This window comes from Macaca nemestrina, chromosome 1, assembly GCF_043159975.1.
Source record: "Macaca nemestrina isolate mMacNem1 chromosome 1, mMacNem.hap1, whole genome shotgun sequence".
NCBI classification, from domain to species: domain Eukaryota; kingdom Metazoa; phylum Chordata; class Mammalia; order Primates; family Cercopithecidae; genus Macaca; species Macaca nemestrina.
In genome coordinates, this window is record NC_092125.1 from 81,580,177 (window position 1) to 81,597,777 (window position 17,601).

Below are 17,601 nucleotides of genomic sequence, written 5' to 3' on the forward strand. Positions count from 1 at the left end.
TGAAACAATTCCCAACTCCTCCAGTTGTTGCGAGGATTTGAAGATGTATGAAAACCGCATAACACAAATGCCAGGGACACAGTAGGCACTTAAGAAATAATAGCTATTAGTATCACTGGTCCAAACTTGCTGGGGTTCCCATGCTGCCCTTCCCATACTGGGGCACCACCAGGCTCCTTATGCAATTAGGATACCTGGGATTGCACCAGGGAGGCCCCAAACATTCAGAGAATGTGAACGCATCTCATCACCACATTTTCTCAGAGGCCAGATAAAAACCATCCATTGTAGAGGCTTTAACTCTGAGACTGTCATAATCGGCTGGTAATGGAGATGCATTTTCCCCCCAAGTAGAAACATTTATCTTCACACCTTGTAGTGTTTATAATGATTGCACCCGGCAGACCATTAGCTTTGTTGTAAAGGAAAGCCCCGTGTGGTGTGGTGAGGGTAGAGGGTGGGAGCGTTTCTTTTAACTTGGAAGGAAACAACAACAAAAGTATTATTAATTATAAACTTTAGGGAGGTTTATTTTAAAATTCCAATATAAAAATACCCATGGCTTAGGGGACTTCCACCTCTCACCCAACACAGCCTCTCACTATGGGGCTCAACTGAGTTCTGCTACCACCTCCTCTCCACACCTTCCCTAACAGACAGACAGTTCCACACAGACAGACGGACGGACACACTCCCACACCCAGAGGCCTCAGACACGTGGCAAACAGCCCCGTGAACAATGGCCACGTGGCTGGCATTTCAAATAACCTGTGTGTTCCTAGAAATTCCAGTGAGTAAAAGTGGACCGGGCTATGGCACTTTTTCCGTTCTTATCTTAGAACTCCTTTAGGCTCAGCCTGTGACTCATATCCTGTCAGTTGCTAGTTCTAAGGAAAATACACCCGGGGAAAACCTGCGGGTGGCATGAAAAAAGATCCTTCTGCAACTCCACTTTTCTTAATGTTTCTTACTTTAGACATTATTAGCAACAGTTAGGGCTTTTGTGAGGCTTGGAGTCTGGACATTCAGTTACAGGCAGAATCCAAGCAAGGCTCTGCAGACACTCAGCCAGAAACGGATGATTCCTGTCCCAGTGTGAAGTCTCTGCTCCTTGTTTCATGACAGAGGGTAACGGCTCTTTTCAGACTAGGTGGAAAATTCCTACCTACACAAATGGCAGCAGAGTCCAGTTTTTACCATATTTAGTCTCTTATGGAGCTTCCCAGAGGTGGGCTAGATAGGAGGAGGCAGGACCAAAGGATGGGGTGCTGAGGCATGGGACCTGAAGTCTTCCCTGTGTTGGCCAAGAATGGCCTGAGTTGGGCTGGATGGAGCTGCTATAAGACTGCCATTTACCCAGATAAGCCTTCCCTCCTGGTCCAGCCTCCTCTCAATTTAGTGTCCTTTCCTCACCTTCCCTCTGGCTATTTCCTCCTATGCAGATTTAATTCCAGCACAAACACCAGCCACTTTGGGAAGCCTTCCCTGAGCGCACAGGCAGTGATCTTGCAGTTTCTGGGCATTTTGTGCATTTTATATGCCTAATACTTGTACAGATCCGTAAACTCTTTGAGAATGGGGGCCATGTCTCTAGAGTTTTTCTAACTCCTGTAGCATCCAGCATGATTCTTGATAAACATTTGCTATTTGAGTGAATGGAAATGTCAAAGTTTTCACAATAAACCAGAGGCGGTTCCCTGTCCGCTTCTCTCCTGTAGTCAATGAGCTGCAATTTTCATGCTGTGTCTGGTCTCATTTTTCAGTGGGGGAAAAAAGGTGAGACATGATAATAGTTTTTTCATAGCCTCATAGCTTCACCCGACGGACACCACACGCAAGAATCTGTGTACATTTTAGGGATGTCTTAGTGATGTGAAATAGAGCTTTGCCAGTCCCACCTCTGAGATACACACTAAAATAAAGAGGTCAACGTTTCTAACACCTTCAAAACAATGCCAGTTGGTTCTTCCCTTGATGTACTAACAGGTGTGCAGACGATGGTGAAATACGGTATACGATAAAAATGGAATGTTTAATTCAAACGTCCTTTATTGCAGGAGAACAACATTTAGAACAGAGATGTGGTGGTGCTAGTTGAGGAACAGGTAGGTGCTGGGGTGGGAGAGGACTTTAACACAGGGCAAAAATAAAGCATAGCAGCTGCCAACCTGATGTGTGGGAAATAAAGGACAGGGAAAAGATGTTCAGGTCTTCCTCCTGAAAAAAAGAAGTGTAAATATGAAAACATAAGAAGACTATTTCTCTTGATTGATTGAAAAAAAAAAACCTTACAGCCCTTTTCTTTCTAAAAAAATAAAGACTTTATTTTTAAGAGCAGTTTTAGGTTCACAGCAATATTGAGCAGAAGGTACAGGAAGTTCCCGTATACTCCCTGCTCCCACTCAAGTACAGCCTTCCCCATTATCCACATCCCCACCAGAGTGGTGCATTTGTTACTGCTGATGAACCCACATTGACACATCATTATCACTTAGAGTCCAGAGTTTACATCAGGGTTCACTCTTGGTGTCATACATTCTATGGGTTTGGATAAATGTGTAGTGACATGTATCCACCATTCAAGTATCATGCAAAGTAGTTTCACTGCCCCCCACCAAAATCCTCTGTGCCCTGCCTGTTCGTTGCCCCACCCACCCCCAAACCCTGGCAATCACTGATCGTTTTGCTGTCATCACAGTTTTGCCTTTTCCAAAATGTCATATAGTTGGAATAGGACAGTATATAGGCTTTTCAGATTGGTATCTTTCACTTAGTAATAGGCATTTAAAGTTCCTTCATATCTTTTCATGGTTTGAATGTTAATTTCTTTTTAGTGCTAAATAATATTCCATTGTCTGGATGTATCATAGTTGATTTATCCATTCACCTACTGAAGGACATCTTGGTTGCTTCTAAGTTTTGGCAATTATGAATAAAGCTGCTATAACGTTTGTGTGCAGGTTTTGCTGTGGACATAAGTTTTCAGTTTCTTTGTGTAAATATCAAGGAGAAAGATTGCCAGATCATACAAGAGTATGTTTCGTTTTGTAAGAAGCCACCAAACTGTCTTCCAAAGTGGTTATATCCCTTTGCATTCCTGCCAGCAACAAATGACAGTTCCTGTTGCTCCACATCCTCTTTAGCATTTGGTTTGTAAGTGTTCCAGATTTTGGTCACTTTAATAGGTAAGTAGTGATCTCTCTTGTTTAATTTGCATTTCCTGATGACATTTGACATGAAGCATCTTTTCATATGCTGTTTGTCATCTGTATATCTTCTACGGTGTTAAGGTCTTTGGAACATTTTTAAATCAGGTTGTTTGTGTTCTTGTTGTAGACTTTCAATAGTTCCTTGTATATTTTGGATAACAGTCCTTTATCAGATATGCCTTTTGCAAATATTTTCTACAAGTATGTGGCTTGTCTTCTCATTCTGTTAACATTGTCTTTTGCAGAACAGAAGTTGTTAATTTTAACGAAGTCCAACTTATCAATTATTTCTTTCACACATCATGCCATTGGTGTTGTATCTAAAAAGACATCGCCATACACAAGGTCATCTGGATTTTCTCCCATGTTATACTCTAAGAGTTTTACAGTTTTGCATTTTACATTTAGGTATATGAGCTATTGTGAATTAATTTTATGGAAGAGTGTAAGGTCTGTGTTTAGCTTTTTTTTTTTTTTATATGGATGCCCAATAGTTCCAGCATTATTTGTTGAAAAGTCTATCTTGTTCCATTATATTGCCTTTGATCCTGTGCCAAATATCAGTTGACTATATTTATGTAAGTCTACTTCTGGGCTCTCTATTCTGTTCCATTGATCTTTTTGTCGATTATCTCACTAATACCACACTGTCTTGATTACTGTAGCATTATGGTATGTCTTGAGGTCAGGCAATGTCAGTCCTCCCACTTTGTTCTCCTTCAATATTGTGTTGGCTATTCTCAGTTTTTTGCTTCCCCATATAAACTTTAGAATTAGTTTAATAATACCAAAAAATAACTTGCTGGAATTTTGATTAGGAGTACATTGAATCTATAGAGCAAGTTGGGAAGAACGAACATCTGGACAATATTGAGCATTCCTATCCATGAACATGGACTATCTCTCCATTTATTTAGTTCTTTGATTTCTTTCATAAGAGTTTTGTAGATTTCCTCAGATAGATCTTGTACATATTTTGTTAGATTTGTGTCTAAGCATTTCATTTTAGGGGCAGCTAATGTAAATGGTATTGTGTTTTTAATTTCAAATTCCATTTGTTCATTGCTAGTATATAGGAATGTGATTAATCTTTGTATACTAACTCTGTATCCTGCAACCTTGCTATAATTGTTTATTAGTTATTGGAGGGTTTTTTGATTAATTATTTTGGATTTCTTACATAGATGATCATGTCACCTGTGAAAAAGATAGTTTTACTTCTTTCTTTCCAATCTGCATACCTTTAATTTCCCTCTCTTGACTTATTGCATTAACTGGAACTTCCAGTATGATGTTGACAAGGAGTGGTGAGAGAGAACATCCTTGCCTTGTCCCTGATCTTATGGGAAAGCTTCTAGTTTCTCTTCATTAAGTATGGTGTTAGCTGTAGGTTTTTTGTAGATATTTTTTATACAGTTGAGGATGTTGCCCTTTATTTCTAGTTTACTGAGAGTTTTTTTAAAATCATAAATTGGTTTGGGATTTTGTCAAATGCCTTTTCTGTATCTATTGAAATGATTTTTCTTTTTTAGTCAGTTGTTGTGATGAACTGCATTAATTGATTTTTAAATGCTGAACCAGCCTTGCATATCTGGGATAAATTCCACTTGGTCATGGTGTATAATTTTTTAATACTTTATTGGATTGGATTTGCTAACATTTTGTTGAGGATTTTTGCATCTATGTTCATGAAAGATATTGATCTGTAGTTTTCTTTTCTTGTAATGCCTTTGTCTGGTTTTGGTATTAGAGTAATGCTGGCCTCACAGAATGAGTCAGGAAGTACTCCTTCTGCTTCTATCCTCCAAAAGAGATTATAGAGAATTGGTATAATGTCTTCCTTATATGTTTGGTAGAATTCACCAGCAAATACATCTAGGCCTAGTGCTTTCCGTTCGGAAAAGTTATTAATTATTGATTCAACTTTTAAAATAGATATAGGCCTATTCAGATTGTCTATTTCTTCTTGTGTGAGTTTTGGCAGATTGTGTCTTTCAAGGACTTGGCCCATTTCATCTAGGTTATCAAATATGTGAGCATACAGTTGTTCACAGCATTCCTTTATTATCCTTCTAATGACCATGAGATCTGTAGTGATGTCCACTCTTTCATTTCTGATATTAGTAATTTATGTTCTTTCTCTTTTTACTTAGTTAGCCTGGTTAGTGGTTTATTGATTTTATTAATCTTTTCAAATAACCAGCTTTTGGTGTTGTTGATTCTCTCTATTGAGTTCCTGTTTTCAACTTCATTGATTCCTGCTCTAATTCTTATTTCTTTTCTTCTGCTTACTTTGTATCTAATTTTCTCTTCTTTTACTAGTTTCCTAAGGTAAAAAGTTAGATTATTCATTTTAGATCTTTCTTCTTTTCTAACATACGCATTCAATGCTAGAAATTTTCATTTAGGCACTACTTTCACTGCATCCCACAAATGTTGATAAGTTGTGTTTTCATTTCATTTAGTTAAAAATATTTTTAAAATTTCTCTGAGATTTCTTCTTTGACTCATGTTATTCAGAAGTACACTGTTTGCATTTTGAGATTTTCCTATCATCTTTCTGGTGTTGATTTCTGTTTAATTCTACTGTGGTCTACAAGCAGACACTGTATTATTTCCATTCTTTTAAATTTGTTAAGGTATGTTTTATGCTCAGAATGTGGGCTATCTTGGTGAGTGTTCCATATGGACTTAGAAGAATATGTTTTCTGCTGTTGTTAAATGAAGTAGTCTATGTATGTCAATTATTGTTTAATGATTGATGGTGCTGAAATCAATTATGTCCTTACTGATTTTCTGCCTGTTGGATATGTCCATTTCCAATAAAGGTGTGTTAATCTCTAATAGTGGATTTATCTACTTCTCCCAGCAGGTCTATCAATTTTTGCCTCATGTAGTTGGATGCTCTGTTAAATGCATACACATTAAAGATTGTTAGGTATTCTTGGGGAATTGACCCCTTTGTTTTTATGTAATGCTCTTCTTTATCATGGATAACTTTCCTTGCTGTAAAATCTGTTCTGTTTGGAATAAATACACAGTAGTTACTCTTCCTTTCTTCTAATTACTGTTAGCAGGGTACATTTTTTCCATATACTTTCTTTTATTTTATATTAATTTGTCTTCATATTTAAAATGGGTTTCTTGTAAAAAACAGACAGTTGGATCATTTAAAAAAATCGACTCTGGCCATCTCTGTCTTTCAATTGGTGCATTTAGACCATTGACATTCAAAGTGGTTATTGACATAGTTGAGTTATCTGCCATATTTTTTATTGTTTTTTTGTTTGGTGCCTTTGTTCTTTGTTGCTATTGTTATCTTCCACTTTTTCTTCCACTTCCAGCATTTCTTTCTGGTTTTAATTGAGCATTTTATCTGATTACATTTTCTCTCCTGTCTTAGCATATCAGTTATACTTCTTTTTTAACTTTTTTTAGTGGTTGCCTTTAACAACCACAGTTTGCAATTAACATTTACAATGAATCCAAGTCCACTTTCAAATATCACAATGCCACTTTGCAGGTAGTATGAGTACCTTATAATTACAAAATGATCCTAATTTGTCCTCTTTTCCATCCCTTGTATCATTGCTGTCATTCATGTCACTTATATATAAGCATATATATGTGTGTGTGTGGTGTGTGTGTGTGTAATATACCTAAGTATATGTAATCAATTACATTGTTACTATTGTTTTGATATTATTATTTTGAATAAACTGTTATCTACTAGATCAATCAAGAAAAAGAAAAAGTTTTAATTTTACCTTCACTCATTCCTTCTTCAGTGTTCTTCCTTTCTTTACGTAGACCCAACTTTCTGACCTATATTACTTTCTTTATCTCTAAAGAACTTCTTTTAACATTTCTTGCAAGGCCTACTGGCAACAAACTTTCTACACTTTTGTTGGCCTAAAAAAGTCTTCCTTTCTCCTTCGCTTCTGAACGTTCATTTTTGCGGGCTATAGAATTCTAGGTTGGTGGTTTTTTTTCTCTCAACACTTTAAATGTTTCATTCCTCTCTTTTCTTGCTTGCATGGTTTCTGAGAAGTCAGATATAATTCTTACCTTTGTTCTTCTATAAGTAAGGTGTTTTTCCTTTGGCTTCTTTCAGAATTTTTAAATTTTGAGTTTTCTGTAGTTTGAAAATGATATTTCTGGTTGCAGTTTAGGTTTTTTTTGTTTGTTTGTTTTGCATGTATCCTGTCTGGTTTTCAGAGCTTCCTTGATTTGTGGTTTGGTGTCTGACATCAATTTGAGGAAATCCTCAGTCATTGTTTCACCTATTTCTTCCTTTTCTTTCTCTCTTTCTGGTATCCCCATTACACGTATGTTTCACCTTTGGTAGTTGTCCCACTGTCCTTGGATATTCTGGGTTTTTTTTTTTTTTTTTTTTTTTTTTTTTCCAGTCTTTGTTCTCTTTGCTTTTCAGTTTGGGAGGATTCTACTAACATATCCTCAAGCTCAGAGATTCTTTACTCAGCCATGTCCAGTCTACTAGTAAGCCCATCAGAGGCATTCTTTGTTTCCATTACAGTGTTTTTGATATCTAGCATTTCTTTTTGACTCTTTCTTAGGATTTCCATCTTTCTGTTTACATTGCCCATTTTTTCGTACATGCTGAATATTTCCTCCATTAGAGCCCTTAGTATATTAATTATAGTTGTTTTAAATCCACCGTTTGCGAATCCCAACATTCCTGTCATGTCTGCTTCTGATGCTTTCTGTCTCTTCAAATTGTGTTTTTTGCCTTTTAATATCTCTTGTAGTTTCTTCTTGATAACTGGACAAGGTGTACCAGGTAAAGGGGACTGCTGTAAGGAGGCTTTTGGTAATGTGGTGGTGCCATGCAGGGGAAGGAGAAGCACTCTGTAGTCATAAGAGTGGGTCTCAGTCTTTCAGTGAGCCGGAGCCTCTGCACCGTGAGCTTCACAAGTGCTTCTCAGTTTTGTTTTGTTTCTCTTCACTGCCTTAGGTGGTACAGGATGGCTAAAGGGGGAAGGAGTTGGGTATTCCCTTCCTCCAGGTCAGTTAGGCTCTGATAACACCGCAGCAGTTTTGGCTGCAGTTAGCAAGTTTCTCTGGGGGACAGACCATGTTAAGAACAGACTGCTCCAGCGTAATTCAAAATGGCTCGTTCGCCTCCCCCTGCCAGAAGCACAAGGGGATTTCTGTGTGAGAAAAATGTTTACTGTGAGAACCTGGTAGAGCTCCTGGAGGTAAAACTCACATAGTATGGGGACCCCCATGACTGGGTCCCCCTAGAGCTTTTACTTCTAGAGTTGGCCACACTGAGGCTGCAACAATTCATCAATTACAGTCAGGTTTCTTACACCTTCCCCAATCAGTCTCGTTTCCCTTGGTGGTTTTCACCTGTGAATCTCTGCTCAGGTAAGCCGTGACTCTCTGTGCTTTTCTGTCTCTCCACACTGAGAGCAGCAGTTTGCCCTGTGACCTTACTTCTCCTATGGATCCCTGCAGAGTTCTTGATTTTTCAGTCTCTTCAGTTTTTTACTCATTGTTAGGACAGACTGGTGACTTCCGAACTCCTTACATGCAGAACCAGAAACTGAAATTCCCCCCAAAGGCTTTTCAAGGGGTTACTGAAGTTTTTAGACCAGCAATGGTTGTGGACAAGCAGTCCTCTCTGGACGGGGCCTGAGTCAATCTCTGACTTAAGAGCTAAGTGCTTGCCTGGCTGCTCTGTGTCTGAGCAGCAATTGAGAAGTGACTGCCATCCACTATCAAAGAAAGGAATGCCTTTCAGAGTCCTGGAAACTTGTTCCTTAGTCTTCTTGGGGAAGACAATCCTACCACCTCCCTTTTACAGGGGCCTGGGAAGCTAGTAATAATTAGAGTATGTATGTATGTATGTAAGTATGAGACAGGACCTTGCTCTGTCACTCAGGCTGGAACACAGTGGCATGACCACGGCTCACTGCAGCCTCAACCTCCTGGGCTCAAGTGATCCTCCCAGCTCAGCCTCCCAAGTAGCTGGGATTACAAGCACACACCATTATGCCCAGCTAATTTTTGTATTTTTTGTAGAGACAGGGTTTCACCATGATGCTCAGCCTGGTCTTGAACTCCTAGACTCAAGAGATCCACCCACCTTGGCCTCCCAAAATGCTGGGATTACAGGCACGAGCCACTGAATCCAGCCAAAATTAGACTTCTTTTTTTTTTTTTTTTTTTTTTGTTGAGATGGAGTCTTGCTCGTCGCCCAGGCTGGAGTGCAGTGGCGTGATCTCGGCTCACTGCAAGTTCCACCTCCTAGGTTCATGCCATTCTCCTGTCTCAGCCTCCTGAGTAGCTGGGACCAGAGGCGCCCGCCACCACGCCTGGCTAATTTTTTGTATTTTTAGCAGAGACGGGGTTTCACGGTGTTAGCCAGGATGGTCTCAATCTCCTGACCTCGTGATCCACCCGCCTCGGCCTCCCAAAGTGCTGGGATTACAGGCATGAGCCACCGCGTCTGGCCGACTTCTTTCTTAATATTACGCAGCATCTCAATGAACCCAGAAAAAGTAAACATAAGTGTTTTAGCCTGCAGAGCTTCTCTGGTGGTGTGGTGGCATTTGGGCCAGGCACTCATTTCTTGTGTGGGACTGTCCAGTGTCCAGCATGCTGTGGGGGTTTAACAACACCTCTGCCTGCCCAGGAAATAATAGCAGCATCTCCAAGCCATTGGAACAACCCCAAATCCTCTACTGCCCCACCCTTGCTATGCTCCCAATGTCCCTGGAATCACCCCTTGGAATTTCTACTTGTTCCTCACTTTCAAACCTGGCCCAGGCCCATCCCTGTCCACCTGGCAGGATGCCTGGTAGTGACTGGGAGGCAGATGAGTCAGGGTTTGAAGCCCAGCTCTGCCACTCATTGGCTGAATAATCACAGGCATGTTAGTTACCTCCTCTCACTCAGTTTCCCCATCTGTCTGATGAAGAAAATAATACCCACTCACTAGAGCTGTTGTGAGGGCTGCATGAGCTAAGAGCCTGAGCCAGTGGCTTGCTAAGGGAGGCTCACATCAGGTACCAATATTGGTTTCTTTTCTGGGAAGGGGATCCATGACCCCGACCCTGCCACATGGTGAAGCCGCTGGAAAGTGTGGGGAAAAGAAAGCATCTTCCAGTTGTCTGAGTCCCCAAATTCCTCACATCCCACTTTTAGCCTAGGCAAAAGTGTCTGACCCTGCTGCTTCTCTGTCTCAATAGAGATGCGACCGAAGGCAGATCCTCTCCTCGTCCCATGGTGTGGTCCAATTAAGTGTGTGAGCTAGAAAAGTGTCCCCCTGGCCAGATGCTCCCCATCATGGGCAGCCTGGTGACAGTGGCCACAGGGAACCCTGCAACGGGCTCCTCCCTGGAGCACAATGGCCAGCTCTGTGACCATTCCCACATGGAGACGCCACAGGATCTTCTCAGCGAGACAGAAGCTGCCTTGCTCCAAGGAGGCCTGCGAGGCACATCAGCCCCACGGGTTTAAGGAAGCAGGGCTGGGCTGCCTGCCTTGCCCTGGATGACCCTGGCTGGCTTCTTCTGGGAGGTGAACTACACCATCCTTTGGAGAGATGGGGCTCACTGGGGACAGAGTCACCCAGCCTCCCTGTGCACTGGCAGGGGACTCAGAGCCACTTTCTCCCACTGAAGTCACCCTTCTATCTGTCCAGCTCTGATTTTTTTCTGCAGGTGACTCCTGGCCCCTTTTTGTGAGTGCTGTTCACAACACTGAAGGTGGGTGGCTCAGAGGGCCTACAGGGCCAGGCGGCAAAGGCCACCTTGTGATTTGGGGGTGTCAGCTGCAGACGCCCATGCTGTCTCCACTACCAGCATGTGGCTGGAGCATTTTCATTTTCTTACAGGCAAATAAATCTCAAACACTTCTCTCCTGTCTTTAGGTACATCCAGGCCCCCATCGACACTGTCTGAGCTCAGGGAAGGGCAACTAATCCTATTGCCCAAAGCACAATGAAGCTAGAAAGCAAGGCCGATGCACTAAGTAGAAAGAAAGAAAGAATTCCTCCATTGTCTCTTCCTGCTTTGCGTTATCAGCACTATGGCACCTCCTCCAGCATAGATAAGGGAGACTGTTATGCTTGGACAATTTGCATTTTGGACTTTCTGAAATAAGATCCTCTTTATTCGCTTATCTAAGTATAGTAATTATGTTCTTTCACTCGTTTTAAAATTCACTTATTTAACAAATATTTTTTGGACAACCACGGATACTACCTCAGTCCCATCCTCAGATGACAAATAACTAAACACATAGATATTTACATGGCTGGATAGGCCTTCTCCTCTATCTGCTGAGAAAAACATTAATAGCACAATCTCACACACACAGGAGTTGGGATGGAGCTCTCGGGCACCACATCTCCCATCAGGGTTTGGAAGGCACCTGGACCAAAAGGAGGTAGATGTTCTTTTATGCACAGTAAGATCCAAAGTATATGCTGCTACTAGCAGATTAGATAACCAGGAGTCAGTAGGTTTAAAAAACTAAAGGCCAGCCCACCTTGCTTCCTCTGCAGTGGAGATGGGCCAGAGAGAACAGCTGCCATGTGCACCCCATGTGGGAGTCTCCAGACACAAGAGGAGGCCAGGAAAAGGGCCCGGGCCTAGGGAAGGTGAGAGGTGAGACTTCAAGGGGCCAGTGCAGCTGGGGAGCAATGGAAAAGAGAAAATAAACAGGAAGAAGGAGAGTCTGTGGGTGGAACAGTCTCTATCAAGAGAGGGCAGGTCATGTGGGGATGTCTCATGGTCTTGGTCCCTCAATGTAGATAATGCAGGGACCCTGCTGAGTCTCCAACCCCACCCTGATGCTACAGATTGGATTCTACCACTGAGAACTGGTGACTAAAATCTGCTTGAGTCTTGGTGTAGACTTGGGTGTTGTTTTCTGATGGAGGGTGGTAGGGAATTGCTCTTTCCCCGCAATCATAGGCAGGTGCCCAAAGTACCTTCAACAGGGAATATGGGTGGTCAGAGAGGTGGAAGAAATTACTTATCAGCTAAGCAACAGACTGATTTCAAGATAAGAAACTGCTCACGTTACATCTAATCACAAATTCTCTGTGCCACACTGGAGACCAATAGGAGGTACAGAAGAGAGACTAACAGCATTAGGTGTGCGTGCAAGACTCTGCTTTAGATGAGCTGTCCAGGAAAGCCCCTAAATAGATGACTTTTAAACTGAAATCTAGAACAGCCCTATTCACAGTGGGGTCCATAGACCACTGGTGCACCCTACTGGTACACCAACTGTTGGCTACAAATCCATGACAAATAAATAGAGAAATCAATTTGACCTTGTCACAACATCCATGTGTTTTCAATTTCTATTTTGATAGATATTTTCAATAACTAAATTACATTTAAATAATGCAATTTGACTACAGTTGAATCTGATAGTTAAAAATGGGACTTGTATTATGTGTTTGTCTTTTCATTTTATCTAGAATCTGTTTTTATTGTGTATTATTGGTCTGTAATGTACTGGAAAACAATAACCAAACCACTGGTCCCTTCACTACAGAGATGAGAGGCCCTCCTCCAATCATAAATGCATACAGGAATGCACGATGCATAAAGACTAGGAAGGACTTGGTCCAGGAAGTGCTGGAGGAGGACGTGCCTGGCAGAGGGGATGGCACATGTAAAGGTGGGCTGGAGGCACTGAAGAGAGGCCTGGATGGTGGCTGAGTTTGCAGGAGACAGAGGGCTGCACAGCATGAGGGAGGGGAGGCAGGCACACACAGTGTGTGTGCAGCTGCATGGCACCACAGCAAGCAGTCGGGATTTTATCATAGTGTGAAGGGACACTGCAAAGAGTGGGGACTAGTATATTTTTAAAAAGCTAGCTGGGTGGAAAACAGGCTGTTGGAGAGCAGGGATAGACATGGCAGGACTGCCAGGACACAGCTGCCATGCCTGGAGAGATGATGGTGGCCCAGACCAGGACAGTGACAGCCAATGTGGTGGGAAGAAGAGTGACTCAAATGTCCTTCCTCTGTTTCTACAATAGGGCTTGGTGATTAGGGGGCTAGGAGAAAAAGAATCAAGGATAACTCCCGATTTCTGACCTGGCTCGATTGTGGTACTATTGACTATGCTAGGTTTCTGTTGGGTTTATTTGTTTCACGGCAAGGGAGTGGTACAGAGCTTGGTTTTGCACTGGTCGTGTTTGAGCTTCCAGTGGGAAAGTCATCCAGTTCAGTTAGGCAGCCAGAGAGTCTGGGATAAATGCAGAACTCAGAAATCATGAGCATAGAAATAATCTTTACAGCCATGGGACTGCATGCACTCACATGTGGGAGAGGGCAGACAGAAAGGGGAACGGGACTCAGTCCAAACGCTGAGACACCCTACAGGGATGAAAGAGATGGCAGAGGAGACTGGGGTGCATCACAGAAGCCGCGAGGAAGACTGTCTCAAGGAAGAGGGAGCAGATCCTCACAAGCTGAGAAGGATGGAAAACGAAGAGTGGCCATTGGATTTGGCCATAGGGGAGTCAGTAGAGACCCTAAGAAAAGCAGCTTCGATAGAGTGGCAGAGGGGAAGCCATTCTGCAGTGAGCTGGGGAGTAAAAGAGGAGGGCAACCTTAGGTGACTCTTTAGAGAAGTTTGCCACAGGGAAGCGGTAAAGCAGAGGCCAGAGGGCCCAGTGAGAGCCCCGCCCCCACCCCAGAGCTCTTGATCTTGTTAAGACGTTGGCAGGAGTGGTTCAATACAGGGTACAAGGTTGGTAATCCAGGCAGGAGGGCAGTCTTTCAGGAGGAGAAAGATGTGATCTTCCACATGAGTGGAAGGAGGGGCTGGCCTTTGACAGGCGTAGGAGGGGCTGGAGGGAAGCATGAGTGCTGGACACAGGCCCCAGCAGATCGGTGGCCAGGGTGGTGGAGACATGAATAAGCTGCCCTCTCCCCTTTTCCCAATGAAGTGTGAGGCAAGGCCACCACTCAGAAGTGGGAGGGAGGCTGAGTTGAGAACTGTGTATCACTTATCACAGTCCTAAACCCATGTATATGTTTCACTGCATGCAAAATAATAAAATGAGGCTTAAAACCAGTCTGTGTGCCTTGTAACTATCCATACAAATAATTCCAGGGCAGGGGTCGGGGGGAGGCAGATGAATGTAGAATATTTTAACCTACTAAATGGATATTTAGAATGTACAATGAATGAATACTAATGTAGTATTGTAGAATATTTTAACCTACTAAATCCTTCTGAGCCACTGAACCCAGGTGCTTTGACTGGGTATTTTCATTCTTACTTCTTCCAAAGGTCCATACAGCCCCCTGGATGTCCTTCATGTAGGAAAGACTTGCCCTGTTAGTCTGTGCATTTACATCTACCCCACACAGCTGGCGGAGAGGCTGCCGGCTGCTCACCATAATCCATGTTCCACGGGCACCCAGCTGGCCCATGTTACCCACTGTGCCTTGTTTCTCTAAGTTCTAGCCAATGGAATATGAGGAGAAATGATAGCTACTACTTTCAGGCTTGATCCATGAAGCCCTTCCATGCTTCTGCCTGCCTAGAATGGAGATGATCCCTCCTAGGGGACCTCAGAAGCCCACCTTGAAGCCAGCAGAGCTTCCACTGTCCCCTGAATGACTGGATGAAGAGGCACTGGTGGATCAATATTCACTCAATGCCACTACGTGAAACTAAACTTCCATTTTGTGAGCCATCACCCCTTTTTGGTAACCTTCTTACAGCAGCAGTCTACCATATACAGTTGGTATAAGGAAGAAATAACAGATGTGAATCTGCTTTGTGAAACAGCAAAACATGCACGCTCCAGATGTCTGTTGCTATTATTACTGCCACACTCACCTTCTTCTGCCATGTTAGTGCTGCATTTGAAGAGTGTAATAATGACTTAAGCCACTGCTTCCTCAACCCTGGCTACACAGAATTACCTGGGGAACTTTGCCTAATTGGTCTGGAGTGGGTCCTGGGCTTGGATAGGTCTTAAAGCCCCAGGGTGATTCTAACGGGTAGACAAAGTTGAGAAGCACTGCCCCCACAGTTGCAATGGTCAGAGGACGTCCTCCATCCCCTATGTGCTGAGGATGGATGGTGGAGCCAGTATGCAAATTAAATTGTCATGGTATCTGGTCTGGGTCTTCACCGTTCACCGGACTCTTGCTATATGAATTGCAGTCCAGGGACTGTCCATTTTGGGATCAGCTAAGTGCTTATTAGAAATTGGTACTCTCTAGCAACACCTACTGAATCAGAAACTTTGTTTCAGCAAGATTCGCAGGTGATTCACATGCACAGTGCAGTTTGGAAAGTGCTGTTCCAGATCATGAGGAAACTCTGTAGCTGACCTCAGTAGTAAAGCTGGCTCTTAATGCTACAGTCTCAAGTCTCAAGTTGGCCTTGAAGAGCGTGGAGAAGTGGCAGGAAAGCCAGCGATCCTGTATACTGAGTGCAAAGGCATTGTCTCAAGACAGCCCAGCATGTTGTCTATGTGGCTCTGAGAGGTAACAGGAGGACAGGGACTCTGCTCCCATATTGTACAAACCACCCAACCTCTCTCTTCAGGAGTTCTGCTGAATTCTAATCAACAAAACTGTCATCGCACCAGCCGTTCCCAGTCCGATCTAAATCTGGATAATGATTCCAGGAAGTTGCATGGAACCCTCTGTACCAAAGTCCTGGCCGTCTCCAAGGCTACGTCTGAAACTTTGCTTTTAGCTCAGGGAAAATCAATAAACATTATACAGCACATTGCATTTTCCACTTTTGTTTTGTTGTACAACACAGAAGGCCAATACATGTGTCTACTGAAGGAAGCCAATGATGATGAGGCTAGGGCTTTGCTTATTTCCGAGCAGGATGGAGCATGGTGTTTACCCGTTCAGAGATGTGCTGACAGATCAAATTTAAGATCAATAGTACCCAGCAGTGCTGAGGGAGGGGCTCTCACCTGCTTTCCATCTCTGAGTCACTACGTTAGGATGTCCCTGAAGGAATACAAAATGCATGTGATGACAACTGTGAAACTTCAGTGAAAAAAAAAAATAGCTTCACATAAGAAATCTGAAGCGTGCCTGGTTTCGAAGCCACAAGGAAGCCACAGAGGAGCACACAGGTGAGGGAGCAGGTGTAAACCCGTGATTTCTTCTGGCAGCAGCGGGGAATGGCTGGTGCCAAAATCAAAAGCTGACACATGTTTCTGTGTTCTGATGAGGTTGCTTGCTTTCTTTGCATTAATGGGAGCCCCGATGGCTACACTGAGGTCAGTCTTCACCACCACAAGGTGAAAATAAATCACAAGACGTCTGTGGCGTCAGAGTGTTTTGATGTCTGTGAACCTTTCCAATACATGAACCCCCTACAGTCAGGACTCCTAAAGGTAATTGGGGCAACTGAATTTTTTGTAAGGAAAGGAAATCAGGGGAACAAGATTAAAATGGAGTGTGTGTCCCACCATGTAACCTAGGAAGCCCACAGGTAAGGGAGCATTTAGAGTGGATCATTTCTGACCCTCTCTGCAATCAGCAAACCCTTCTATTATCAGAGATGACACTGAAGTTAAATGTGCTAGTGTATCCAAAAACTGGACCAAAGTGCCACACAGACACACATACATTCATGTATTCAATTTTCTGAGCCTCCAGTTTTCCTCCCATAGATTTTTAGGAAAATTCTTAGTGCCTTCTCATTCTCGTCTATTAGCAAGTCCTAATAGATGAGGAAATACATAATTGAGTAGCGAGTTAAGAAGAGTAGGAAGCAATTGGTCATGCTTTGTTCCTAGCTGTGCTTGAGTGTATGTGTGTATGCACTTATGGGTTCTATATTATAGTTAGTTCTATAAGTTCTATATTATCCATAGAAAATAGCCACATTTTCCACTAGCAAAGGTAATTCTAAGGTTTACATGATAGAATTTTATCAGTATTTCTTAGTGTTCTGCAAAAAACGCATGCTATTCTGTGAAATGCACCATGCTTTTCTGACATCTGAACAAATTTAAGAAACACTGGCTTAGAAGACATGGACAGTGAAAAGAGAGGAAGAAAAGGAAAAGTCAGCTAGGAGAATAGAATAGGAGAAAGTGTGAGGGTGAGAATGTGAGAAAGGACAGGCTAAGAAGACATAAGAAAATCAGTGGATTAATGAGAGACTCTAGAGAGGCAGCTTTGCACTGCCTCTAGTGCAAAGGTGCAAGAGTGCAAAGGTGCACCTTCCTGGGTTTAAATCCTGGCTCAAACACTTAGTGGCCATGACCTTGGGCATTTTACTTTTTCACCTTATTTTCATTTTCATTCATTTTATTTTCATGTTCTTTCTGAGCTTTGGTTTCCATCATCTGTCAACAGAAATAGTAATATCTACATTGCAGGAAATTTATAAGAATTAGAAAT

The 17,601-nt window shown here is 42.6% G+C and overlaps 1 protein-coding gene across 2 annotated transcripts in view; it reads right to left on the reverse strand.

Moving 5' to 3' along the window:
* The window catches only part of LOC105478143 (sushi domain containing 4), a 147,604-nt gene that overhangs the window by 11,856 nt on the left and 118,147 nt on the right, over window positions 1–17,601 (reverse strand). Inside the window, exon 6 of one of the 2 annotated variants that reach the window (XM_011735206.3) lies at window positions 2,025–2,217. The exons of the other annotated variant lie outside the window; for it this stretch is intronic. Coding sequence (XP_011733508.1) covers window positions 2,069–2,217 — 149 coding nt within the window. The 3' untranslated portion in view covers window positions 2,025–2,068. Of the gene's footprint in view, window positions 1–2,024; window positions 2,218–17,601 lie in introns of those variants that run through there. 2 annotated transcript variants of the gene reach the window in all.